This window comes from Zootoca vivipara, chromosome 16, assembly GCF_965207765.1.
Source record: "Zootoca vivipara chromosome 16, rZooViv2.hap1.1, whole genome shotgun sequence".
Taxonomy (NCBI): domain Eukaryota; kingdom Metazoa; phylum Chordata; class Lepidosauria; order Squamata; family Lacertidae; genus Zootoca; species Zootoca vivipara.
Genome location: NC_142599.1, coordinates 25845882 through 25873664, shown reverse-complemented (window position 1 = coordinate 25873664; position 27783 = coordinate 25845882). Strand labels below are relative to the sequence as shown.

The following is a 27783-nucleotide window of genomic DNA, read 5'->3' as shown; positions in this document are numbered from 1 at the left end:
CAAGCATTCCAGGGATAGGAAGGAAGCACCAGCTTAAAATACTTACCAATTTGTTAGTTCCACCTCCTCTACTATTACACATTAGTGGAGAGTCTTCTGCCTGCTGTATCAATTTACTCTGCAGCAACTTAGAGCGCTAAGGCGGCTTTGTTGCTTAAGGTTAAAGATATACTAGCAATTTATCCTTGAAATTTTGACAAGGCAATGCCAAAGGGCAAAAAATGATAAATGCCAGAAAATGTGACAGCAGGCAACTGCTGTATTGGGGAGGCAAGTCTATATCTATTTGACACTTGGAAATGTCCTAGAGCTGTATGTGTGGCCACAGGTAAGAGAACACAGACAACTGCTATTAATACCTGTGTCCAAATTTTCCTTCGGCAGAGACAAGCTGTAGTCAAGTTTCTTTACGTAGATTTGACAATCCTTAAGATTCTAAGCAGAAGTCCAAAACCATTTTTAAAAAAGGATTAACTTCCTCAGCCGTCCCTACTTATGAATAAGTCTTGTCATTGCAAACCAAATATATGGTTGAATTTTCTAAAGATCACAGGGAACTTAGAGAAAGACAGGAAGCTAAGTTGAAAGGGCAACACTGCAGGAGATTGTGTTCTTTAATTATATCATATTCACTAGAAACAACAGCTGTAGAGGAAAAAATAGATAATATGGTACTGGTTGTACTTAAAAGTGACCCATCATCTTAAACATGAAAATGGCTTAGCAACATGAGAAACTGGAGTCATACTTAGCTGACTGGCAGCAGCACTCCAGGGTTTCAGATATTCCCTACAGATGCAGACCCTCCAAGTGTCCATATTTTTAGAGAAGCTGTCTTGGTTTCTGATTTGATCCTGGAATGTCCCCCTTTTTCTCAGGATGTCCCATTTTCACTGGATAAATGTAGGAGGGTATGGCGTTGTCCGACCCCAAGCCATCTGAAGCCAATCTTGTATATAGCGAAGTTTTTGTTAATGTCTAATGTTTTATTATGTTTTTATATATGTTGGAAGTGGCTGGGGCAACCCAGTAAGATGTGTCGGGTACAAATAGTAAAATTATCATGGAATGGGACATCCCTGTTTTCATTGGAGAAATGTTGGAGGGTATGCAGATGTCAGGGATTGGAGCATCTGCTTTGCATACAAAAGGCCCCAACTACAGTATGAGCAACAGCCCTTACATTTGAAATGCTTATGTTCTGAACTTCCATCAAAATATGCTGGTAGAGTCCCATCCCCATTAGTGCATTTTAAGTCTCTAAAATAAGGAATCAAGCACTATTCACCCTCTAATAATGATAAAAGAAAGGGGAGTGATAATCTGAAACAGACATTTTGCTTTCCCAAGTAAAGAAAGGCTGACACAAGAGACAGACACTATTCTGGTGATTGTTGAAAGATTACAGTAACTGCATTTATCTGTATTCTTAGCTGAAGCCACTTACAGAATAGCTGTTAAGTATGTTAACTCACAAATATATCCTACAATGTCTCAGTAAAGCATGCACAGGAGTGCAGGTGGGAAAGGCAATCCTAAACATGTTGTTGTTGTTTAGTCGTTAGTCGTGTCCAACTCTTTGTGACCCCATGGACCAGAGCACGCCAGGCACTCCTGTCTTCCACTGCCTCCCGCAGTTTGGTCAAACTCATGTTCGTAGCTTCGAGAACACTGTCCAACCATCTCGTCCTCTGTCGTCCCCTTCTCCTAGTGCCCTCAATCTTTCCCAACATCAGGGTCTTTTCCAAGGATTCTTCTCTTCTCATGTACGTCTCATCCTAAACATATTTACTCTGAAGTAAGTCATGCCAATTCCATTAGCAGTCATGCTCAGGTACAGCGTGTAGGACAGTTTAGGACTGATTTTTGTTGAACAGCTCATAACGAAGAAACAAATGTGGCCAAAGTGCCAAAAGCTTAAGGGGGTGGGGAGAAATAGTTGTTAAAAGAATTACAGCCTCCCATTTTAAAGGTGGAGAAAAGAGATTATAGAGAGAGATTATGTTAAACACGCAAACAAGTAGCAGTTATACAAATTATGCTAGGATCCCCCTTCCCCTTGCTAAGGCAGACAGGAAGATTTAAAAAGCCCCTTGCAATTTGATTTAAAACAGTTGCCTTTTCTGAAGTTTTCAGGCCACATAATAAAAAATTAAGATGGGAGATAGTAGACAGGTTTCTGCAACACGCAATGAGGATTCGTGAATGCTGCGTTACACTAACTGAAGTGTTAGATGCAGGATCTTTTTTGTATTGAACCCTACTGGATCTTATACATATGGCACTAAAGACTTGAGAATAGAGATATAAACAAATAATGATTTTTAAAACGCTGCTGTTAACAGCAAATGAATCCACATCTTCGCACTCGACTAAACAAGCCTTCTTGACCCATCTCCGGAACTCTCTGCTCTAGCCCAAAGCCAGCGCCGGATGCCTATTCACACCGGCCCGGAAGCACCGCGCTTAACCCGGAAGTGGAGCGCGGTAACCAGGAAGTGCCACTAACCTGAGCCTCTGGCTCGCAGGGACGCCATTTTCTCAGCGTCCAGCTGCGACCATGGGTTCGTCGAAGCGGCACCGGGAGCGGGGCGAGACCTCCGAAGAACCTCCGCCTCCTGCCTCCGGCACCGGTGGCACCGGGACCTCGTCGTCGTCCCGCCACCGCGAGCACAAGAAGCACAAGCATCGGAGCAGCGGCGGCAGCAACAACGGGAGCGAGCGGCGGAGCAAGCGGAGCCGGAGCCGGGGCGAGCGGAGCAGCCGGCGGAGTGGCGGGGATGAGGCCGCTACCGCCTCCTCCTCCTCTTCCCGGGGAAGCCGTGCTGCCGCTAGCGGGAGCCAGGAGGGCGAGGTGGGGAGGCGGATCAAGCGGGAGAAGCGCGACGAAGGATATGAAGCCTCCCAAAGCTCAGGTAGGGGAAAGTGGGCAAATGGAAGACCACTCCGATACTCAAACGGCAACGGTTTTTTTAAATTGTCATTATTTGTTAAATGTGTTGGTCGCTTCTTCCCCGTCCCGCACTAAGGTAACTGAAAGTGACTTGAAATGCATGAAGGATCACATACATTAAAAAAACACAGCCCAAACAAACAAAACCTCAGAAAAATATAAAAGAGGCATCTTGTTTTTAAAAAGGCAGGATGGAAACATCTCGCCCACCCACTCAAAACCGCTGTAGATAATTGAAAGTCAAATGCCTGGGTTAAAATGGATTGTATTCACCTGGTGCCCGAAGATATGTAGTGACGTCACCAGACGAGGGGGGGCAGCATTTCACAAATGGGGAGCCGCCACTGGAAAGGCCCAGTTCTCCTGCTGCCACCCTCCAGACTTCCCAACAAGCAGATTAATGAAAAGGGGCCTCAGGTGATGGTTGAAGGGTCCATTTTGGGGACCTTATATGCCACTCTTGAATTCCTGGGGTGGAGGGATATATATCTGAGCAGCCAAATAATCAAGGAGATTCAAATGAACCAGTTGCCTTTACACCAGGGGTGTAATAATAATAATAATAATTTACTATACCCCACCCATCTGGCCAGGTCTCCCCAGCCACTCTGGGCAGCTCCCATCAGACTATTAAAAACATGATAAAACATCAAACATTAAAAACTTCCCTAAACAGGGCTGCCTTCAGCTGTCTTCTAAAAGTCAGATAGTTGTTTATTTCCTTGACATCTGATGGAAGAGTGTTCCACAGGGCGGGCGCCACTACCCAGAAGGCCCTCTGCCAGGTTCCCTGTAACCTGGCTTCTTGTAGTGAGGGAACCACCAGAAGGCCCTCGGCACTGGACCTCAGTGTTGAACAATGGGGGTGGAGATGCTCCTTCAGGTATACTGGCCGAAGTTCAAAGTGGTGTCCTCCAAATGATGTTGAATTCCTGCTCACATCAACCCCAGCTAGTATGGCCAGTGGTCATGAACTGTAAACTGTGGCCTAATAACATCTGGATACCACCATGAGGGCTATCACTGCTTTACACCCTGGAAAAGGTTGGGACAGGGGAGGAAGAGTAAGGCTGGATACTCCTCTTTATCTGGGAGTAAATGCCACCAAATTCAGTGAGGAAAGACTTTAGCTCTGTGGTAGAGCATATGCTTTGCATGAAAAAAGATGAGCCAGTGCAGCAGCCCAGGGCCCTCCAGATGTTTGGGTCTCCAACTCCAACCCTGGCGGTGCTGGCTGGGGGGTGATGGTATTGTAGTCCAAACCAACCAGGTTAGTGAAGGCTGCAACATACTGTATATTCCTGCGTATAAGACTACTTTTTAACCCAGGAAAATCTTCTCAAAAGTCAGGGGTCTTCTTACACGCCGGCGAGTATATCCCAAACTCTATATTTTAACTGGAAAAGTTGGGGGGTCGTCTTATACACCCAGTTGTATTATACACCGGAATATACGGTAATTTTCTGTATTCATTTGCTCCAGCAGAGCCCACACCTTACAGATTCCAACACTTCATAGGAATGTGCTTGGATCACCAAGCATCAATTCCCAAGCTTCCTCCCTTCCCTAGTTACACACAATTAAAGGCTCTTCACTCCCTGTCAACTAATAAGGGTAATGTGCTTGTTAATCTTTTAATGTGTCACAAAACCCTTGTGTTTGTTGCAGCAGACTTGATATGGCTTCTTCCTTGGAATTCTGTACGCAATACAGTATTTACTCTGCAATAACCCAGTCCTCAACTGATTTAAAAGCCAGGGGGGGTGGGGGTTTAGGCCTTAGAAAAAATGGCACATTATCAGTTATTGGAGATGTACCTTGAGTATTAATTGGGTCCCCGAGTCTGAATCCCTGGAAAGCCCCTGCTGTTCAGTGCAAGATGGACCGGTGGCCTGACCTGGCAAAAGGCAGCCTCCTGTGTTGTGGGCTAAAACTAATGTCATCTTTGATTATGGTTGCCTGGGGCTTATGGGAGTTGTAGTCCAAAATGTCTGAAGGACACCAGGTTGGGGAGGGCTATTTTTTATCAATTCTGTGTTCTTGTAGATATATAGCATGAGAATTCTTGTGCTTTGGGTAATGCTGAATGATCAGAAAAGAAGATGACATGTTAGGTGTCCCTGTGTGCATTTGCATGGCTGTAAGGGGTTTCCCCTGACATTGAATTCAGGCAGACTGTGAGCCTGGATAGGATCAGGGCGCCCTATTTCAGCCCTGCATTTGCTGGCTTGGAAAGAGGGTCATTTGAAGTGAATTCTGGGGGGACAGGAGTTAAGCATGGCTACAATCCTAAGCAATCTTCAGGGGTGTCTGTCCCACAGAGTACATTACAATATTTAATAATATTTTTGGATAAAGAAGAGCAGCAGGAACATCTGAGGACCATAGAGATGACATTTTACTCAAAGCCCCCGCTCCAGTTGTTAGTCACTAGCCCTGCTTCATTTTCTTAAATATGTTAAATGTTGTTTTATTGTCAGCTGCATTGGAGCAGAGATTGAGAACCCGTGAGGCCATTTAAGAAATACACACACACTTGTCATTCAGCTGACATCACTGGAATGGAAGGGGACATCAGCTGATGGGGGTGGGGTTTGATTCTGTGTTGGTTGTGAGCACAAGGCATGTACAGTGAAAGCTCAGTGCAGTGATGTGTGAAAGCCCTTTTGCAAACTGCCCCATGCTTGGGAGGTTCAAAGGGTAACGTAGTGTTGCTTGCAAAATGGCTTTCAAACAGCCCCACACTGTTCTTTGAAGTCCTGACCACCTGAGCTTCAAAGCACTGTGTCACGTTGTTGTTGTTGTTGTTGTTGTTGTTTCACCTTGGGGCTGCTAATGCAGCGGTTTGGCTTCACCCCCAAAGGTGCACTCCATTATCTCTTGAGGCAAATGGATGCCAACAACAAAATTAGTTATATTTATAAATCGCCCTTCATCCAAGGATCACAGGGCAATTTAAAATATAGAAACACAAAAAGACATAACATAATAGCAAACAAAACAATAACTCCCCACCCCATGTAAATCCCATCCTGACTGCCTTTGAAGAAGGTTGGAATCTAAACATGAAGGTGGGAGAAATGCAAGAACGCTCGTAGCTTGGGCTAAATATTTCTTTTTCCTTTAACTAACCAAACTTCTCTCTGTCTTTATTCCCAAACAGTTGTCGGTCCAAAGTCTAGCTCGGGAGATGCTTCCCTCAGCATTGAGGAGACAAAGTGAGTGCAACAGTATATCTTTCTGTATCCCTATCGTTTTGAAAATGCCTCCTGCTGTGGTCTTTTGACAGCTGGCTCTTGCTCAGGGCTGACTAATTAAAACTGGCGCATTTGAGAGCTGCTAACTTGGAGCTGGGCAGAAAACTCCCCAGAGTGATCTCTGAGAAGCAGGAAGTTGCTGCTAAGGGAATGAAGCCATTGTGACTTGCAGTGATTTGCTGAGCAGGGTTTGATAATTTCTGCCTTTCTCTCAACAGCAAGCTTCGGGCTAAACTTGGGCTGAAGCCTTTGGAGATCAATTCTGTCAAAAAAGGTGAGTGATTCAGGTTTTTGTGCCACTTGGCTTCAGGGCCTCAGGCTCCATTCAGAGAGTAGCCTTTGGTGTTCCTCTGCTGCTGCACCTTCCAGGATTCTTGCCTCCCCCCTGCTGGATGCTAAAGCAAGAGGAAGCATGGCCTGCTGGTTAAAGGGGAACAACAACCCACGCGTTGTGGCTCCGTTGCTTCCCCAGGCTTCTCACAGGTCCCAGTGTAGTGTGGTGGTTAGTGTGTCGGAGTAGGACCTGGGAGGCCAGAGTTCAAATCCCCGCTCAGCCATGAAGCTCACTGGGTGACCTTGGGCCAGTCGCCATCTCTCAGCCTAACCTCCCTCGCAAGGTGGTTGTGAGGATAAAATGGGGGGGGGGGAGAACCACGAGCACTACATTGAACTTTTTGAAGAAAAAGGTGGGATAGAAATGCAGTAAAGAAGCAGCTGAGCAAATAGGGTGGGGAGGCTGTGGGGAGTGCTGGAGGTTTTCTCCGTCCACCTGCCTTCATAGCCGTGCTCCTAGCCTGCCTTTCTCAAGGAATAAAACAAGGTGAAAGTAAAAGATGGTTCATCAACGCTAGTGGGGCTGGTGCTTGGGGGATTTTCTCTGCCTCCTTAGTTGCTGTCTAGGGCCTAGATTGGGGGGGGGCAGGAATCTGTGCCTGGAACCAGACAGTCTTTCCCTGTTTGCCCTGCCAGTGCTTTTGATACCACAGTCTCCTTAAGGGATGTGACTTGGAGGCTCCATTTTAAGGTGGTTCTCATCCTCCTTGAAGAGCCAGTACATTCTGAAGTGGTGCAATTTACCACCTTGGGGTTGAGTAAGCCTTAGCTACTGGGGGCTCAGAACTTGGGCACTGCAGAACCCAGTGGACTCTTGTAAGAAGAGGTTTCCTCCATCCTAGTTCAGCTACCTATTTTTAAAAAGAGATGCCTAAGGCAGCCATCTTCCCATCCTTCATGACCCTTTGATAACCTCTGTTTTTTTTTCACCCTGCAGAAACTGGCAGCAAGGAGGACCCTGTGGCAGCTGAGGTCATCAACCCAATAGTGTTGAAGCAGCGAGAGGAGATCCGGGAGAAGCTCGCTGCTGCCAAGGAAAAGAGGCTCCTGAACCAGAAACTAGGGTACAATTTCCATTTTCAGCTGCTCCATCTAAATCAAAGATGTAATAGTGTGTGTGTATGTATGACTTCATCTCCCATCATCCTAATCACTCACCATATTGGCCAGGGCTGCTGGGAGTTGGAGTCCCTCAGCCTTTAGAGGGCACCATTTTGGCCTACCTGGTAATTCTGCCCTCAGTTTTTTCAGGGGAGGGATATCTCTGCTTTTTTTTTGGAAAGGGACATCTCCTTTGAGGCACTGACCTGGATCTCCTACTCTGATCCACTAGCACAGGCATCCCCAAACTGCGGCCTTCCAGATGTTTTGGCCTACAACTCCCATGATCCCTAGCTAACAGGACCAGTGGTCAAGGATGATGGGAATTGTAGTCCAAAACATCTGGAGGGCTGAAGTTTGGGGATGCCTCCACTAGCAGGTTAGGTTTCCAGCTTGGCTGACTCCTTACTCCAGTGGTTGGCAATTTCATCATTTAAACTGCTTTTCTGAATTATTTAGTTGTTTAAAATATTTGTATCCTGCTTTAACTGGAAATTACTTGATGGCAACTTACTGACCAACAGCTTTTAAAACTAATGCAAAAATAATTAATAGTTTGCCAACTCTGTGCAGGTGGATGCAGCCGTAGTAAAGTGAGCAGAAAGTCCCATCAATCAGCACACTAAATAAAGAGACTTTAGAAGAATTGTATCTATATAATGCCAATACATAAAATCAACAGCACAAGCATTTTACAAACACACAAAATCCCAAATGAATACGATGAACCACCTGTAAAAAAAAACCAATCTGTTTCACTGAGGAGTCTTTCCGAGATCAAGCAGCAGATTGATAGCTTCTAGTTCCTTAGGAAAAGTTCTTTCATCAAATTCCAGCTTGAATCAGTAAGTCCTGTGGTGTTTTTTGATGGCTGCAGTTCTCCAAACTTGCCATCTCATTAAAATAATAATAATAATAATAATAATAATAATAATAATAATAATAATAATAATAATCAATGACTTCTTATTACTGACTGTGGTTCTTGTTACTGAACTCAAGTCATTTTGGGGGCTTATGAAATGAAGACTGTTTTTCAGTCCGATTATATTTTATCCAGAAACACAGTTGGTAACAATAAAGAAGGTCTCTGCCTAGCACTTAAAGGAAAGTTGGCTGGGTTTTCACTCTGTCCTAGGTTTGTGAAGTCCCATAGCTGACTTAGCTCATTGTTAACCTTTAATCTTTTCTTAATGCCACATTCCCCCAAGTCCTCTTCTTGCACTCCTGTCCCACCCTGTCTTTGGTGAAAACCTGGGGTCTCATTGAAATCTTTGGGGTGGCTGGGGAATCTTTGGGGTGGTCATGTTTGAGCAGGGTGTTCTTCTGGTTTCCTGCCCTCAGGAAGATCAAGTCGCTTGGCGAAGATGACCCCTGGCTCGATGACACCGCTGCCTGGATTGAAAGAAGTCGGAAGCTGCAGCTGGAGAAGGATATGGCTGAGAAGAGGGTTGGTATTGCCCCCTTTGAGACCCTGGAGACCTGGCTGTACTTTGACGGGAGGTGGGGGCGGGGAGCCTGTTGTATCATTCAATGCCTGTGCAATCCTTCAGGAAATTTGGCAGACAGTATTCTGTCCTGCACTCCTGGCATGGTGGGGAGAGGGAGCCAGTTCACCTGTCCTTAATGCTAACTGGTTCCCTCCATGCCTTTGCTTTGCCCAAACCACTGGACATGTACTTCCCCTACCTCCACACCTTCCTTTCCTCTCAGTGTGTCCTATCTAGAGCTGGACTCCATGTTTTGTATTCTTTCCTGCCTTGCAACAGGCCAAGCTCTTGGAAGAGATGGATCAGGAGTTTGGCGTCAGCAGCCTCGTGGAGGAGGAATTTGGGCAGAATAAGAAGGTGAGGAGAGCAATCCCACAAGCACACAGACACGAGTTGGGTTCATGTCCCAACAGAGCATCCCATCAAAGGGATGGAATCTTCAGTTATAATAAAAGAATTGTAGGAAACATGATGATTGCATGGGCTGTTCTGACGCCTGCTTTTAATACTCTTCCCTGCAGGTGAGCTATAGCTCACGGGATTTGAAGGGTCTGACAGTCGAGCACACCATTGATTCCTTCCAGGAGGGGAAGACGGTCATCCTGACGCTCAAGGACAAAGGTGGGAGAGTGCAACACACTCTCTTGGGTTATCTTCTGGTTTTTCCACCCAGTGACCAGGTTGCAGGCTGCAACTCTTGCTCCCACACTTGTACACATGCAGTCACATACATATGTGTGCTATCTGTTTCTCTCTCTTTCTCTCGTTCTCTCTCATGCAAGGACACACACACACACTCTCAGCATTTCCACCTCTCCCTACCCAAGCTCTGGGGTGCATGGAAACTGGGAGGAATTCAACATTCACATCCTGTTCTGCGGGGTTCTCCTGACCTTCCCCCAAGCCAATTTCAGGAGGGGGCATGGGGAGGGGGAAGTTCTGTTGAGCTAGCAGAAGTCCATTTGAGATTTATTCTACATACTCAATCTGTTCAAAGTAAAAGGCATTTCCACCCTTCTGCGCTTTCCCCTTGCCCACCCTGCCAGAGATGGACCTTTGGGGTCTTTCCAATGGGAGGAGATACCTGAACGGGCAGCAGTAAAGAGCCTGGTGAGCAGGTCCTTATGTACAAGGGGAGGGTCTAGGTCGGCGTCCAATGAGACAGGGTTCGGGTTCAACAGTTGGTCAGTAGCATTAGAAAGAGTTGTGTTGTGAAGTGGCTGATTTCAAGCTGACTGCCAGCTTCCGTTTAGGAGTCTTGGAGGAGGAGGGCGGTGATGTGCTGGTGAATGTCAACATAGTGGACAACGAGAAAGCCAAGAAGAACGTGGAGCTGCGCAAGAAGAAGCCGGAATACAAGCCCTATGAGGAAGAGGAGACCGTGGACGACATGGTGCTCGTAAGGGAGCTTCCTTGTTTTGTTGGTTATGGGAGGGGACCAGGCAGAATATACATAATACAGCCTTGGGACAGAATTAAAACCAAGCATGGCATGGCAGCAGTGGATAGAGCTGCCCCGTAGCTGCTTTGGGCTGCAGCTCCCATCAGCCCCAGGCAGCACAACTGTATGGGACCTGGAAGCCCACAGCACACAGAAGGCACCAGGTTTGGGTACAGATATGCATTTCCCTCCCTCTGTAGTAGCTCAGGTTGCCCAAGGAGAGGAATGAGTGGTTTATAGGGCAGCCTTTGCCTTCCTCCTGAGCATCTACAGCCCACAGCCGTATATCAGGACGAAGCGGTCAAGTTCAAGTGTTGGGAGGAAGTGACTTGCTGGCAGGCTTGGGAGATTTCAAGTGTTGCCGCTCTTAAGCCTCCTGGCAAGTCTCTCTGCTTTGCCCACCAGCCCCTTCTTCTTCCAGGCCCCTGGAGCTCCTCTCGCATTGGTGTCCCCTTCCTCTCCTCTGATCCCTTTTTTTCTCCTCAGTTCAAGCACAAGAGTGTCCTGTCCAAGTACGATGAAGAAATCGAAGGGGAGAAGAAGAAGTCCTTCAAGCTGGACTCGGTGGGGATGGCGGACGGGTCTTGGGAGCGGGAGCTGCAGCAGATCCGGGACAGCCTACACAACCGGGCTCAGACCCTGGATGTGCCGGGCCTCCGCCTGGCTTCAGAGTACTTCTCGCCAGAGGAAATGGTAAGGCAGGGGTCCTCTATCTTCATGTGGTTCTTGGGGGTTCCTTGAGGGTTTTTGTCCACAACTCTTAGTCCTAGGAACTTAGGCTGGAGGAAAGAGCAGGTGTCCTGGTCCCTGGAAGATTAGAGGCAAGGGGGAAAGTTTCTGTTGTAAGAAAAGTCAAGAGGGGAAAACGGAGGTCTCAACAGGCTGTCAGCAGCAGGGCACAAGAATGGAGGAACACCAGGAAGCCTTTGGAGTGGGGAGGTCTCCTCTCCGGAGTCTCCTTCCCTTAGCTCTGACCTTTGCAGTGGGAGAGGATGAATGAATGGTTTGTTGCAGTCAGGAAGTATAGAAAAATGCAAATGTATCATCCATTTCTGGACATCAGCCCATAGAATTGTAGAGTTGGAAGAGGCCCAAAGTTTCACCACTGCAGTGCGGGAATCACAGCTAAACAATCCCTGGCAGATGGCCGTCCAACCTCTGCTTAAAAGCCTTTGGAGGTAGTCCGTTCCTATTGTCAAACACCTCTTCCCATCAGAAAGTTCTTCCTAATGTTTAGTCAGAATCCCCTTTGAATCTATTGGTTTGGGTCCTTCCCTCCAGAGACACAGAAAGCAAGCTTGTTCCATGCGAAAGGCCTTCAGATATTTGAAGACGGCTATCCTATCTCCTCTCATTCTCCTCTGCTCCAGGCTAAACATCCCCAGCTCCCTCAACCATTCCTCATAAGGCTTTGTTTCCAGGCCCTTGGTCATCTTGGTCACCCCACCTCTGCACACGTTCCAAGCTTTGCATTCAACTGCATCAAATACTCACTTCCATATAAAATGGCCTGCCTTCCTCCACACCATGTGGCAAACTCCTTTCCTAAGGAAACTGAGCTCTTTCCACTTGGGAGCTAAGCCCAGAATTCAAGGTGGGAATGCCAGAAACATGTTGGGCCTAAGGACTTTGCTTTATAGCCTTGAGTAGCAGAAGGCCTTTGGGGTGGGAGAGTCTTGTATGAGGACCGGAGGGCAGGCCTGCTCTTTGATGCTTCTGCTCCTCGCCATAGAACGTCACTTTCAAGAAGACAAAGCGACGGGTGAAGAAGATCCGCAAGAAGGAGAAGCCAGTGAAGGCCGACGATCTCCTGCCGCTGAGCAGCAAGGACAGTGAGAGGGACTTTGGCTCCAGGTAACGGGCGGAATGGGGCTGGCTGAGCAGGGGAGGGGCTGCAGAAGTCATCCGCGGCTCTTGGGTGCTGCTTCCCACCTCGCGTGTTGCCTCAGTTGGTGAGCAGGCAGGGGGTTCATCCCTCCTAGACCCCTCTGCCCAATAAGTGTCTCTGTGCTAGGTCCAGGGTGCCACAGCTTGTGATGGTGTCACCTCTGGGGCAGAGAACTGCTCCTTGCTGTGCTCAATGTCTCCCCTGCAATGGCTCTCTAGGGTTCGTGGCCGGGGGAGGAGGAGGAGGACTGCCGTAGTGGAGGAAGAGGAGGCGGAGGAAGATGGCGAGGGCTATACGGAATATGCCAGGAATGGAGCTTCAGGGCAGTTGCCCCAGTCAGACGACATTCGGGTGGAGAGAATGGAGATCAGCAGTGAGGATGGTGAGTCTGCTTGGGGATGATTGGGTGGCCGAAAGAGAAGGGGGTTAGAGGCATTCTCAAAGGAAAGTGCATAAAGGGTTGGCTGAAGGTGTCTTGTGTTTTATTTTCTTCATTTTAGACCTGTAGTGTTTTTTTACACAATTGAAAAAACCTCTGTACAGTCATACCTTGGTTTTCGAACAGCTTAGTTCTCGAACATTTTGGCTCCCGAACGCCACAAACCCGGAAGTGAGTGTTCCGGTTTGCGAACTATTTCTGGAAACCAAACCTCCAGTGGAGCTTCTGCAGCTTCCAATTGGCTGCAGGAGCTTCCTGCAGCCAATCAGAAGCCGTGTTTTGGTTTTCTAACGTTGTGGAAGTTGAACGAACTTCCGGAATGGATTCTGTTTGACTTCCAAAGTATGACTGTAATGGTGTTTGGGTTGATTTACAGCAGGGCTGGAGAACCTGTTTCAGGTTGAGGGCCCCATTCCCTTGGCCTTATCTGCCCATAAACTGAAACACTGGCTCTGGCATAGCCTGCCTTAACCGTGCTCCCTTCAGAGGTTTTGGACTACCAGCTACAGTTAGCCCTGGCCAACACAGTCTTGCTGATGGGAGTAATTTTATAAGCTATCTTGTTATATAGTATTTTTTGTATTGTTACTTTGCTGTTATTTTTATTTATTGTAGTCTAATAATGATTTATTGCCGTTGCGAATTTTGGTTTAATTATAATTTTTGGATGCCTTGAAAGTCCATCTTATTATGCAGGCTACTCCCCATTCACATGGGGGCTCCCCATTTACATGGGTGGTACCGCACAGCCTGCCCCATTCTGCCCCTGCTCCATTCCTCCCCCGCCCCATTCCAGCCCTGCCCCCTTGAAGTGCCCAAAACGGCACAGGCGTTAGTGGTTCACATGCAAATGGTAAGTTGCCTGTATTTAAAATGGATTATTGAATACTACTTTATTTGATAGGTTATTGTAAAATCATTTTTCCCCATTATGACTTATTTGTATTGGGTTGGGTTGTTCTAGGATGTGTGATCTTTCTTTTAACATTTTGTTTCAATGGGCTTGTAAACTGTGTTGTGTATAACAGCAGTGTGGAAAGGTGGCATGCAAATTAAAAGTGAAATGAAAATGAAAGGGGGAGTTAGTAGTCCAAAATATTCGGAGGGTGCAAGGTTGGGGGCAGGCTGAACCTAGAAACTTGGGAGTGAGGGTTAAAGGCATGGTCCATTGGGAAAGGGGAGAGAGATCTTTCTGAGCTTGAGGGTGGGGAATCCAGGGTGAAACTGTGGAAATAAGACCTTTTCGCCTCCTTTTCTCCCCCTCCTTCTGGCAGAAGACGCTCTGACAGGCCCTGACTCTCCTGCTGCCCTGGAGGAGGATGAGGCGGAACTGGAGCTGCAGAAGCAGCTGGAAAAGGGGCGGAAGCTGCGGCAGATCCAGCAGCTGAAGGACAGTGGGGAGAAGGTGAGAAAGCGGAGGGGATCCAAGTGCCAGAGAGGCTGACCTTGTAAAGCAGCAAGAGGTTCTCCTTGGCACCTCAAGGGCAAGGACAAGCGCGGATGCCATGGGGCCTGGGTAGCCACCAAATATACCTCTGCATCAGCTTCTGAGACCATCTCCTGAAGGTCATTTTTTTAAAAAATATATAATTTCAGAACGAACACAAAAAATAGATAGGGGGGAAAAACATAATGTATTTGGAACTCAGAAACTTCAGTCCCACCCCCTTTGCTAGAGAGCTGCAAGACCATCCAAAGGATATTAATTTTACTTTATCGGGGAGCTTTTAATGTTTGATGTATTGTGTATTCTCTTACATTCTGTTGGAAGCCGCCGAGTGGCTGGGGCAACCCAGTCTGATGAGCGGGGCATAAGTAATAAGTTGTTGTTGTTGTTGGGGCATAAGTATTAAGTTGTTGTTGTTGTTGTTGTTGTTGGGATTCAATATCAGGCCAAACAGATTTGTGCTTGATTGGAAGCAGTGTATTGTTTATTTTGTTACTTATGGCTTTTAAGTGCCACCTTTTTCTCCAAGGAGCCCATTGTGGCGTATGTGTTTCCCCCCTTCCTTGTGTAATCCCCACAACAACCCTACAAGGTAGGGTAGGCCGAGAGGCAGTGACTGAGCTCAAGGCCAACCAGTGAGTTTCATTGCCAAATGTGGATCCCTAGTCACCCAGGTCTTGATCCAACACTAACCACTGCACCATAGTCACATAATTCCGTAAAGGTGTTTAGTGTCTCCACAAATGGATCTCACTTTCTTTGACCCCTAAGTACTCTCTCCCATTTTCCAGGCAGCCTCCTGGAGGCCTTTGGTCCCTAGCTAGCTAGCTCTTCTTCAGTGTTACTAACCCTCCCCTGCCTGTCAACTTTTCAGGTCATAGAAATAGTGAAGAAGCTGGAGACCAGCCGAAGCCAAGAGGATGACGACGAGCTGGAGCGGAAGGGGGCCATAGTCTTCAACGCCACCTCCGAGTTCTGCCGCACACTGGGCGAGATCCCAACCTATGGGCTGGCCGGCAACCGCGAGGACCAGGAAGAGCTCATGGTAATAAGCCCCTAAGGGATGCTGGCTTGGTTGTTCAGCACAGATGAGACCCAAGTGGAATTCCTAACCAGCACTCTCTCCCAGTATCGTGTTCCAAGAAGCAGCTCTCCGATGTAGCCATGGCTCTTCACACAGTGCAGTGTTAATTTCTGGAACTCACTGCTGCGAGATAGTTTTCATTTATTCCATAAAATGTACACACTGCTTGATTGTAAAAAAGGAGCAGGGATATCCTCAAAGGAGTTTACAAGTATGTAGAATGCAGAAGTGTGGTCTAACCTGATTTCAGTTCATTGCTGGTTTTCATTATTATTTCAGTGTTTTAAATAGCTCTGTTTAACTGTTTTTACAGGTATTGTTATGTTCTCTTTGTAACTGCTTTGAGGTTTTTTTAAAAAACAATCAAACAGTATATACATATTATGAAATTAAATAAATTAAAGTGCGAGGGAAGACCATAACATGGGAAGTTGCCTTAGAGTGAGTCCATCTAGTACTGTCCACACTGATTGGCAGCAGCTCTTCAGGATTTCTGCTGGGGGAGGGGGTCTCTCTTCCAGCTCTACCTAGAGATGCCATTGGGGTTTCGACCCTTCTGCATGCCGAGCAGTTGCTCTTCCCCTGGCTTGTAACACATCTCCTCCTCCTCCTCCCTTTATCTCAGGATTTTGAGCGAGATGACGAGAGGTCAGCAAACGGGGGCTCAGACTCCGACGGGGAGGAGAACATCGGCTGGAGCACTGTCAACCTGGACGAGGAGAAACAGCAGCAGGATGTGAGTTTGCCTTTTGTGTGTGTGTGTGTGGGGGGGATGTTCCAGGCTGGCGCTCTAAGATTCCTTGGCAGCCAGTTTAGGACTGGCCCCCTTCCCCTTCTTGCCAGCAGCGGCAGTGAGCCCAGAGGCCTTGACAATATATAGAATATAAAATCTCCAACCCAGTACATGAATTTAAAGAAAAGCTAGATATGAAATCATAGAACCACTGGGAGTAACTGTGTACACCATCCTGCAGGGGTAATGTCAGAGGTTGTTGCGGCTACTCTAGAGTAAGGACTCTGCACCTGCTTGTCTTTAAACAATCTTTATTGGTGCGCGCTATGTACAGTGTAACGTGGTGTCAGGAACATGTCTTCTCAGTCCGATGCAGAATCCGGGACTGCCCCCCTGCGCCCCCTTTTCCAACATAAAAGGCGCGGGACGGACAGTCTCCTCCCTTTCCGTCTTTTCCTTAATTCCGGAACCGGGGGCAAAGGTCTGCGCTCCATGTTTTCCCTTTCCCCCCTGCTCTCCTCCCTCCGTTCCTGGCTGTGGGGCTCATGCTCTCCCGGGCTGTCAGAGCCCCGGTCCCCTCTTCCTATTTCCTGCCTTGCCTCTGCCGAGTCTGCGCTCTCATGACTACTAGTCGATGAGCTGCTCCTGATTAGAGGAGGGGGTTCCCTGTACTCCCTTCCTCTTACAGGTAACAAAACACGGGTTTAGATTTATAATACATTATAATTCCCGATACGGCCAGAACGTTTCTAAGCTGCCAGTGCAGATATAGCTACCAAGTGTATAATGTGCAGTTGTCCATCATCTTAGAAGTTCAGTGACTACTTCCTGAAGTTATTGATCTGGATACAACTGAGGATCAGGTGAGAGGAATTTCCCTGTGGGCTCCAAATTCAAAGGAGAGAACAGCAAACAGTGCATGGTGTCTTCAGTCGGATTCCACTAAGATATACATTTCCTTTCTGTAAAACTGGGATTCCAAGGGATTTCCCACCCAAATGTGCTGAAGGCATCTGCTGGAGCATAAATTCAAGTGGGTCAGTACAGGCAGGGTGAGCTGAGCGTGATCCCCCCCCCTCTTTTGTTATGCAGTTCTCAGCATCCTCCACCACCATCTTGGACGAGGAGCCCATTGTGAACCGGGGCCTGGCAGCTGCTCTTTTGCTCTGCCAAAACAAAGGTAAGGCCTTGGGGGGGGGGTGAGGGGCTGGCCAGAGCCTTCCTGCCACCTGCAGGCCTGTGTTGTAGGTTAGCCTTCCTTTGGTGTAGAGGAGGGGGCACCACCTGCATTTCGTGTCCTCTGGCACTCCTCCTCCAAGAGGGCTGCATGCGTAGGATATTGCAAGTCCTTTTTCTCTCTCTCCTCCTCACCAGGCTTGCTGGAGACTACCGTGCAGAAGGTGGCAAGAGTGAAGGCACCCAATAAGTCGCTGCCATCAGCAGTCTACTGCATTGAGGACAAAATGTGAGTGGCTTGGTGGGTGGGGGAAGGAGCTCCTGGCTCTCCAGTGCTAAATCAGGCAGGCAGAGATGCTTCAAAGGGTGGAGGTGGGACATCCCTGGAACCAGATAGCCTGGGGTAGGAAATTTCTAAACATGGCTAAACCAGCAGAGCTGAAGACTCTGTATTTGCCAGGCTGGGCCAGTGAGGTTAAGGCTGCTCTGTTCCCTCCTTCTCCTTACACAGGGCCATTGATGACAAATACAGCCGGCGCGAAGAATACCGGGGCTTCACTCAAGACTTCAAGGAGAAGGACGGTTACAAGCCAGATGTGAAAATAGAATATGTAGATGAGACTGGGCGCAAACTCACACCCAAGGAGGTATTACTAGGCAGGGCTATCAGCCCTCTTCTGGTATGATAGATGGCTTATATTATGGTATACTATGCATAGGTAAAGGTAAAGGGACCCCTGACCATTAGGTCCAGTCGTGACCGACTCTGGGGTTGCGCGCTCATCTCGCTTTATTGGCAGAGGGAGCCAGCGTACAGCTTCCAGGTCATGTGGCCAGCATGACAAAGCCGCTTCTGGCGAACCAGAGCATACTTTGCATATGGTATAATAAAACCAAGCAAGGCAGTTTTAATGGAGCAGCTTCCTCCCTTCCAGGAGTAACTGGTTCTCAATAGGGCAGCTGCCTGATAAAAGAATTTTGTGTGTGTTGGCTGGTTAGTGGAAACTGCTGTCCAAAACATCTGGGGGGCTCCTGGTTGGGCAAGGCTGGCTCAGTCTCAACTAATAGGCATCTGTGGTCTTAGTTCTCAGCCTTGGTCTGCTTGAGGTGCGGCAGCCAAGCCAGCTGAAGCTGTTTAACCCTCCGGTCTTCTTCTTGCTCCAGGCATTCCGACAGCTCTCTCACCGCTTCCACGGGAAGGGTTCTGGGAAGATGAAGACCGAGCGGCGCATGAAGAAACTAGACGAGGAGGCGGTGAGTGAAGGGAGAGGGAGGCACTGGCCGGTTCCAGTAGCGTGGAGGATCTGAGACCGCCCCATTTGCCTGTTCCCCAAAATGATGGGTCTCTCCAGGGCCTGCTGAAGTGGGAGGGGTAGCTTTTGCCCAGCCATTGAAATGTACCTCTTTATGTGACTGTGTGAGACATCGACTAGGGAGAGGAATTGTGCAGAGGGCAGGAGTACAGGGATGGTGAGGGAAGTGGTCCTGATTGGATCTGTCTCCTCTTCCTCCAGCTCTTGAAAAAGATGAGCTCCAGCGACACCCCTCTGGGCACAGTGGCTTTGCTGCAGGAGAAGCAGAAGGCCCAGAAGACTCCTTACATCGTGCTCAGTGGCAGCGGGAAGAGCATGAATGCGTAAGGAATTGCAGGGGGAGGGGATGTCTTGGGGCTGGTGTGAGAGAGACTGGGGTGCCAGGTGGGGAATCCTTCCTGCTAAGGAGAAGGGAGGCAGCCTTCTCTGTGGGTGACTCTGCAGCCTGTCTGCCTTGATAAAGTCCTGAAAATATCTCCACAAGTCACTCTCAAGCAGCCAGTCCTCACATCTGCAGAGTGTGGGGCAGTACTAAATGCTCATGGTGTGCTGTGTACCCTAAGCCATCTGTACGAGGAAGCGTGTGGCAGAGGCTTGAACCAGATGGATTATGGCTTTGTAGCTGCTGTTTCCACCCCTTTCATTTTCCCTGCTAGGGGAGAGGGGCTAAGATCTGCTTCTCCATTCTCTGGAGGAGGAGTGGGCAGGTGGTGTCTCTCTCGCTTGCTGCATCCAAGCCTTTTGCTAACTGGTTATTCTCTCTCTTCCCCCTTCACAGAAACACCATCACCAAATAAAGGTCTTTGCTTTCTGCATTGGAGAGAAATGTTTGCTCAGGATTCTGCGGAGAGCAGTACTGTGGCCAGGGTCCCCGCAGAGGGCCTAGGTCCATTGCTTCCTGAAGGAAACGTGTTCATCGTGTCCCTTCCCCACTTTGAAATATGGGGAGGGGGTGTATATAGTTGTGGAGCTGAGTTTTTAGCACCATTTTTTTTGTATCTATATATGTGAAACCAAATAGCTTAAGTAAAAGTAACTGCTTCCTCACTCACTGTTGAGCCTCTTCCTTCTACTGTCCCGGTATGAACAAGAGTTTAAAATGCTGTGTTTGCTGGCCGATGAAATGGGGAGTACACAATGGGCTACATACATATAATCTTCCCCTCTATCACTTCAGATTGCAGCTAAGAGGCTCATGGGACTGATGGCTCCTTGTGCATTCCCTGCATATAGAAAATTGGCTTAGTCAGGGAATGTCCAGTAAGCCTCCACTTGAAATGGTACAATCTTCAGCAACTTTGGTTCCATCTAAAGCTGCTTGGCAGCAGAGGGCAGGAGAACAAGGGGGCCTGCTTTGCTTGCAGAAAACCTTCAGGTTCTCTCCCAAGCAGGACTGAGAAAAAGCTGCTGCCGCCATTTAGTGTAGAGCAGCCTTTGTCAACCTGCTGCTCTGCAACTCTTGGGCTGCAATTCCCATCATGCTATGCTGTGTGGGGCTGACGGGAATAATAGTCCCATCAATATCTGATTGCACCAGATTCGTAAAGGCTGGTGTGCACTCTAAGGAGGCCTTGTGTTCCTCTGTAATGTTGGTAGACTCGAGTTCCCATCATCCAAAGCTACATAACCCACCCCCCACCCCAACTGTGGTCATAAATGGAATGTATTATGATAGTGGCAGTTTGTTTCATTTCCTAATGATCTCCAACACAGAGTTCACACTTTTCACAGCCACTGTTTGATTAACAAGTTCGTCAAGTTATCCACCTCAAGCCCCACATCTCTTTGCTGTTCAGTCACTGCCTGCTCAGACCTTATTAGCATTGCATTTCTTTATTTTCCACCACCTTTAACATTTTATTACCCATGCCACCGTTCAAAGAGCTTTCTGCAATCCCTTCTTCGTTTTAACCACCCCAAACAGTTTGGCGTCATCAGGAAACCTTGCTGCTACTATTTACGTCTGCTTCCCTTCCGAAGAGAGTCTTTCAGGCATGGGGCGCTGCCCTGCATCTTTTACCTAGAAGGCAGTTGGAAAGAATGCAGCTTCTCTACAATTCCCCTTTCCTCACACAGTAAAGCATTTAACCCCCTTAGCTAAAGTTCCGCCTAGCTGCTTTCCTGTATTTACATGGTTTAAAAACTTCACAGAAAGCAATTTGCGCAGTGTTTTTAAGATGAACCTTCCCCTCCTCCCCCCTCTGCTTTAGCAAGCTCACACAAAGGCCCCACTTGTAAACAAGAGTGCTCTCACCCCCAGTCTCTCTTTAAAGTTTATTGAAACATTTGTTGAATATTATAATACAAAAGAGAAGTAGTCACTCGCTGTGGGTGTCCCCTTGCCTCTCAGGAGCCAAATCTAGCAAATGTGAAGGAGGAGAAATAGAAGGCAAGGTGATTTGAGCCTCAAGCGATACCCAGGAATGGCTTTGGTGCTGAGAATTTTGATAGAAAGAGCTGAGACCAGCCCCAATGCCATCTACTTCAGCACTTGCCTATTAAATACGACTTGCTCTTGGATGCTCCCGTTGTGTGCTGACCATCTCTTAATGTAGGCCAGCCCACTTTTAGAGGAAAGGAGTGCCGCTTCAAAATGATCAATGTATCTTGAAGCTTGTGACCTATTGCAAAACTGCTACCTGGCATGCCAGGCAGGGTCTGGGTTTGGGACATACACATTGTATAAGGCAAAGGGAGAAAGGGAAAGAGGCCTGGAATACAGAAGAGGCATCTGGTCAAGACAAGGTCAAAGTTCCTCAAGGAATGAGCTATGGCTGCTGCTAACAGGCTGAGCCAATTTTGTTGTTGTCGTTGTTGCCTGCAATACAGCAGCTCCAATATGCTCCTGCAAGTACACGCGCCCCCCCCCTCCAGAAAAAGGGGACAAACAGCTAACCCTATTAGACAAGAGGATGGGCTTTGAGGTGATGCCCCTTTTCTCTGAGGAAAGTATGGAAGCCGCCAGACTGGCTTGACCTGTCACTTCTCCTCCTCGTCCGAGTCACTGCTGTCTTCACTCTCCAAGTAGTTGTAGTTCACCCTGTTTGTATTCACAAACAAGTCTGCATCATCGTCCTCAGAGTCTTCCTCCCCCGCAGAACGTGGTGGGCTCTGTGGCCCATCCCTGCTAAAGGAAGAAAGACAGAAGGCGCTCTTAGCGTAAACTTCTCTCTAATTATTACTTCAATTTATTACCCGCCCTTCATGCTAAGATCCCAGGGTGCAGTTTATAACAATTAAAACACATCATCAGAAGCAAAGTAGGACTACTAAGAGCTGGCTACAACATCCAGCCTAATTTTTGTACTTTTATAACTTGTCCTTGCCTCCCCTTTTTCTTGCTTTGTGTAAATGTGTGGCCTGTTGTGGGTAACGTCTCGTGTTAAAACGCAACAGACTTCCATGATCCGCACTTTCCAGAAGCAGTTGAAGACATTTTTGTCCCAACAGGCTTTCTCAGCTGGATAAATGGGTCTTTACCACAAGTGTTCACTTGTTTTAATCTTGTTTTAAATGTATAGTTTTACCTTGGAAGTTCCCGAACGTTTTGACTCCTGAACGTCACAAACCCTGAAGTGACTGTTCCGGTTTGTGAACTATTTCTGGAAGCCGAATGTCTGACAGGGCTTCCGATTGGCTGCAGGAGCTTCCTGCAGCCAATCAGAAGCCACACTTTGGTTTTTGAACGTTTTTGAAATCAAACGGACTTCTGGAACGGATTCCGTTTAACTTCCAAGGTACGACTGTATATGTTGTTCTTTATCTTATGTGGTGGTTTAGAAGGCAATAAATTAATTGTAATAATTAACAATAATACTTAATCACAACAACAACACCTTAGAGGTGAGAGAGAGGAGGTCCGCAGAGTGCTCTCCTACCCTCCACACAAACACATCACAGGAGTTCCATTCCCAAACTCACCTGTCTTTAGCACTGCTCTGAGCTCCTGCCACACCACCCAAGAAGGCCTCAGGCCTGCAGAAAGAAACAGGAGAGAGGGCAGCCTGGGATATTGGTAGCTTAGTAGTTTGGAGGGTACATTTGAGCCTACAAAGGGATGGTTCCAAGACAAAGGTGGGAGCTGCAGAAGAGATGGGTCATTCCCCTTGCACAAAACAAGTCAGGAAAGTGTATCACACCAGCAGCCGGGACATACCCTTCACCCAGCCTGGTGCACTGGGGTGGTTTAGACTCCCAACTCCCATCGGCCAATCAGCCCCAAAGTCAGGGATGATAGGAAATGTAATCCAAAATATTAGGAAAGCACCAGGTTGTGGGGGAGGCTGGCCTAGCAGGCTTCAGGGGTGTTGTCAGTAGCTCCTTTCCTACTACTGCTGGAGGGAAGAGAGCTGGGTGGCAATAAACCTAGCAGCAACTGCTTAAGTTTTCTTTTTGTGGGGGTCCAACTTGATACCTACAGACAGCCCCTGCCACCCTCCAATACCTCCTACCCCTTCCAGTTTCTATCTTTTTTTGTTGTTTGGCTGGGAGCGAGGAGGGAGTATTGATTCCTGCTTCTCAAATCTTTTTTGGGGGGGGGGGTTGTTGAGGGTTGAACCCTATTTTGATTGCAGGGATTCTGAGTGTCACCAGTGGGTACTTGGTCCTTACCAGTATCCTTCCTTTTTCAGGTAGCGAACATGGTCCTTGTAGAGGACAAAACTAATCTCAGCTTTCACTTTCTCCCCTTCTTCTATGGGATCTACCAATAGGAAGTCACCTGGGAGGGGAGAAAAAGATAAGTGTGTGTCTATGTTAAGCCCACAGCCTATGTGCATTTACCTGGTGCGTATTCAGCTTCATGTGCATGGCCAAAAATTTAAAAGGGGGAGAGGTTCTAGGGAAAATGAAACTAACAATCCCACCTGCCACTGAACTCAATTGGCTCAATAGGACAGCAGCCTTTGCCACTCACCTCTCTTGATCCAGATATTCTTGCGGAATTTCGTGGGCATGCTCACAAGGAACCGCGTCCCTTCAGATGTCTCCACCTCATGGAGATTGTTGCCAGGGGTCCCCACCACCTGGAGGAGATAGGCAAAACAACCACCACCACACTGTAAGTTGTGCTGGGGTTTAACAGCAACCATCACTGTAAGTCCATAAAAGGGGCCCTTTCTGTTCGACTGGCTTGAAACCCACCCACTCTGCTTTCCTCTCCTGCAGGGTAAGAAGAGCCAAACCTCTTTTGAACCGTCCAGCTATAGATAAGATGAACAGAGGGAGGCAATAGAACCAACTGTAGCTTTGGAGGGGATTAAAGGGTTATCTAGTACAATCTCCTGCAAAAAGCTGCCCCAGATCCATAATTAGGGTTAATGCAGATCTAAGACAGCCCTCCCCAACGTCCAGATGTTTTGGACTACGAATCCTGTGATTCCCAGCAAGCTCGGCTGAGAGCAGTTGTCCAAAGCAGCTGAGCTAACTGGGGCTTGCTGAGAGGTGCGGTCCAAAACATCCGGAAGGCACTAGCATGAGGGATGATGATGTACAACAACCAAGTCTACAGCTGTCTTGGGTGGAACACAGCTGCTAGAAACAGCACTGCAAAAATCAGGACAGAAAATGAGCGATGACATCTGGGAGCCCATGGTCAGTCCAGGCTGGAGATGCACAGGGGGAGGCCTCTGTTCTCACCCGGACGATCTGCTGCCTCTCTGAAGGCACCACATACTCTTCAAGGACTTCTTTCACCACATGCTTGCGTTTTGTGGCTTGGGACATGCTGTTCTGTTAGCCCTGGGGAACCGTGCCTCTGCCGGGGCCGGGATGATGCAAGGAGCCGTTTGCAGAATACGCCCACGTTCTAGGAGGCTGCCCAAAATAAATTGAATTGAATAATGAATGGAAGAGCATCACAAGTGCTTTAGAAGTGGAAATATCAACTAGAACAGGTGGCGTACTGCATGGGGCTGGGAGATAATGGAAGCCAGGTCCAATTGCTCCTCATTTTTAATTCATTCAGTTTACATATTGCTTCTCACTACTGGAAGGAGTTGCAAAGTGTTTTACAGGGACAATGGCATGCAAAATATACCAGGGGTAGCCAATGCAGTGGCCTTCAAATGTTCCTAGACTACAACTTCCATAAGCCCATTCCAGTATGGCCAGCGGTGAAAGAAGTTGTAGTCCAAAACATTGGGGCACTAGGTTGCTTACTCCTGAAATATACAATTTTAAAAATCAGAATGAAAAATCTATGCTAAAAGTGTTCATCCTGTTCCGCCTGCACCAGGAATGGAGGTCTTCCTCGACATCGCAGGAAGAGGCAGATGGAGATAAACAAAGAGTGGTGGGGGAAACTCATTCTTTGAATTCTTCTCTGGGTGGGAGAGGAACAGGGGGGCCTAGCTAAATTATATAATTTGGTATATTAATAATTGGTTTTAATAATAGTATTAATTGAATAAATTTGGCATTGTTATAATGAGGATGTTATTGGAACGATATTGAGGAAAAAATATTTAGATGGGCAAAAAAAAGTGTTCATCCAAAAAAAATCATGCACCATAAGATACCCAGCCAGCCCACCCAAATTATGAACAGATATAAAAAATAGAAGAGCAAGCACCAAGGAGAATAAAAACATCATCTGGTGTCAGGATGACAATGTAAGTGCTTCCCTGAGGAGAGAATTCCACAATCGGGGCACCAGAGAAAAGGCCTGTTCTCTCACCACCCTCCTGCCCACAACTCTTGGCAGGCCAGCCAGATAACCCTCTAGTTTAAAACATAAGAATGGATGGGACCAAAGTACCTCCATATGAATTCCCTTGTGTTCAGTGATGGGGGAAATTTCTCTGTACAGGAGTGGGGGTGAGGATCCACAGAAAACTGACCTGTTTCCAACAACAGCCAATGTCGTCCAAGTTCAAGGGCTGTGGATCCAGTGCTAATTTCACTCTCTGGTACATTCACAGTTCTGGAAGAGCTTGAAGGGTGAGTGTGGAGAGATGTAACAACAACAACAACAACAAGTCATACGCAAGGACAGTCTCAGGGGCTCAGAGGTACACTGCTTTTGAACATGGATGTTCTACCACTGGGAACTGCCATTGATCCTTCATACCGGTTGATTTATCTATGTTACAATTACTGCCTTGCTGGATCTGAAGAAAAGATTCATCTGGTCCAGCCTTCCTCAACCTGGCACCCTCCAAATGTTTTGGACTACAACTCCCATCAGCCCCAGATGTATGGAGTTGTAGTCCAAAACATCTGGAGGACACAAAGCATTGGGTTTTTTGGGGTGTGCATGTGTGATTTATTCCAACATCCTCTATTCCACAGGGAGTTCCACAGTCTAACTATGTGCTGTGTGAAGAAATCCTTCCTTTTATTCATCCAATATGCAGCCTCATTTAATGTCCACAAGTTCTAGCATTAGGGGAGAGGGAGAGAAGCTTTTCCTTATCCACTTTCTCCATGCCATGAAGAATTTTATACACTTCTATCATGTTGCCTCTTACTTGCCTTTTCTCTAAACTAAGACGTCTCACATCTCAAGGTCTGGGATACTCAACACCTGGCAACCCTTACTGGGAGTAAGCTAGATGCAGGTAGGTAGCCGTGTTGGTCTGACGCAGTCGAAATAAAAACAAATAAAAAATTGTCCAGTAGCACCTTATAGACCAACTAAGTTTGTTCTGGTATAAGCTTTCGTGTGCATGCACACTTCTTCAGATACACTGAAGCAGAAGTCACCAGGCCCTTATATATAGTGGGAGGGTGGGTTATTTCTCAGAAGGGTAGTAGGAGATGGGTGATTGGCTCAAAGGGTATGGTAAACATGTTGACACTGTTAACGACTGCAATTAGTCCTACAGGAAAAAGCAAGGGATAGTATGCAGATGACCAAAAATAGTTTTAGTATGTGTAATGAGACAAGAACCCAATATCTCTATTCAGACCAGGTCTAGTTGGAATCCACTCATAGAGCTTACATAGCACTTTGGTGCTCTATATTTAAGCACCCAAAGCGGTTTGCGTGTTAACTCTTAAAGTCTTAAATTATTGTTCGTTAGTTTTTCTTATTGATTATTCTAATGGGGGGGGGCGTTGTTTGCTTGTTTGTTTTTGCAAGCCGCTTTCGTTTGTTTGTTCCTTTTACAATCAAGCCGCGTATAAATTTTATGAAATAAATAACACTCGGCAAGCACCACAACAGCCCTGTGAGGTAGGACCGGCCCACCCCCCGCCCTTAGGAAGGCAGTAGGGGGCTCTCACCTGTTTTTGAACCCACCCTTTCGGAGCCTCCTGCGCCCCCAAATCTCCAGCCCTGCCCGTCGCTTGATCGATAGTAGTAATAATAACGCTTGGTCGATACCTGCTTAAGAACTGGCGCCTTCTCGTCCCCTCCGAAGCGTGAGAAGCGAGAACTTCCTACTTCCGGCTGTTCTGGACCCGACTTCCGGGTGCGTCACGCTTTTCCTTCCCGGAGTGCTGTGCTTAAAAACTTCCCCACTTGAGTTAAGAGCACTGCGGTGCAGCCACTTCAGAATGGACTTGTCGTCAATGACTTGTTGTGATAACAGCCTTGCTGACTTGTGCAAGAGAGGGCGAAAGAAAAACAAAAATAACCCAAAGCATCCGTTTTGTCCTAAACAACCTCCCCAAAGAGAAACTTGAGTGGTTGTTGGGGGGGGGGGGGACTATGTTGGTGCAGATCTGGTCACGTATGGAAACGAAGGGGAACCAGATGCAGAATTGTGGAGTTGGAAGGGACCATGAGGGTCGTCTGGTCCAACCAACTATAATACAGGAATCTCAACATACACAATTCCATGTGGCATCAGCTTTTTCAGACAAAGCCACTTCTCAAACTCTTGCCCGTCCATCTTTTCACCCAAAGGTTCCCTGGTGTTTTCCATTGAAAGGCTTTATTTCCATACAAGCTGTTGCTAGTAACACCACAACTAACTTATCATGTGCTGCTAAAGCAGGAGCTAAAACAAAAATTGTGAACTGGAGCACAATCCCATCATGTGAGCAAGAGCCAACAGTGCCACCATCTCTCCAATATGGGGTAAGATTGAATTGCTAACGAAGTGGAGCTTTAGGGTGGCCAATGCCATCCAAAGAGCGCTTTAAATGCTGCCTTTTATATTTAAGCTGTTATTTTTAAGCCG

General features: G+C 47.4%; 2 protein-coding genes across 14 annotated transcripts; one reads left to right on the top strand and one right to left on the bottom strand.

Moving 5' to 3' along the window:
- Nucleotides 1-2519: 2519 nt before the first annotated feature.
- SART1 (spliceosome associated factor 1, recruiter of U4/U6.U5 tri-snRNP) lies at nt 2520-19702 on the top strand. Its single transcript, XM_035098316.3, has 20 exons — nt 2520-2915; nt 6117-6171; nt 6429-6484; nt 7481-7607; nt 8989-9094; nt 9414-9491; nt 9656-9755; nt 10388-10533; nt 11062-11268; nt 12308-12429; nt 12682-12845; nt 14177-14307; nt 15224-15394; nt 16059-16169; nt 17259-17346; nt 17541-17631; nt 17854-17989; nt 18507-18596; nt 18857-18978; nt 19434-19702. The coding sequence occupies exons 1-20, from the start codon at nt 2561-2563 to the stop codon at nt 19450-19452; spliced, it is 2475 nt and encodes an 824-aa protein (XP_034954207.3). The 5' UTR covers nt 2520-2560; the 3' UTR covers nt 19453-19702.
- A 1213-nt stretch (nt 19703-20915) lies between these two features.
- EIF1AD (eukaryotic translation initiation factor 1A domain containing) lies at nt 20916-27054 on the bottom strand. Of its 13 annotated transcripts, none has more exons than XM_035098318.3 (7): nt 26982-27054; nt 25495-25586; nt 24293-24469; nt 23571-23679; nt 23267-23375; nt 22577-22630; nt 20916-21782 (listed from the first exon to the last, which is right to left on the bottom strand). In XM_035098318.3, the coding sequence occupies exons 3-7, from the start codon at nt 24377-24379 to the stop codon at nt 21635-21637; spliced, it is 507 nt and encodes a 168-aa protein (XP_034954209.1). In that variant the 5' UTR covers nt 24380-24469; nt 25495-25586; nt 26982-27054; the 3' UTR covers nt 20916-21634. The 13 variants fall into 13 exon arrangements, with proteins under 13 accessions (XP_034954209.1, XP_034954211.1, XP_034954210.1 ...); XM_035098320.3 differs by having other exon boundaries at nt 20916-21779; XM_035098319.3 differs by having other exon boundaries at nt 25495-25577.
- Nucleotides 27055-27783: the final 729 nt, after the last annotated feature.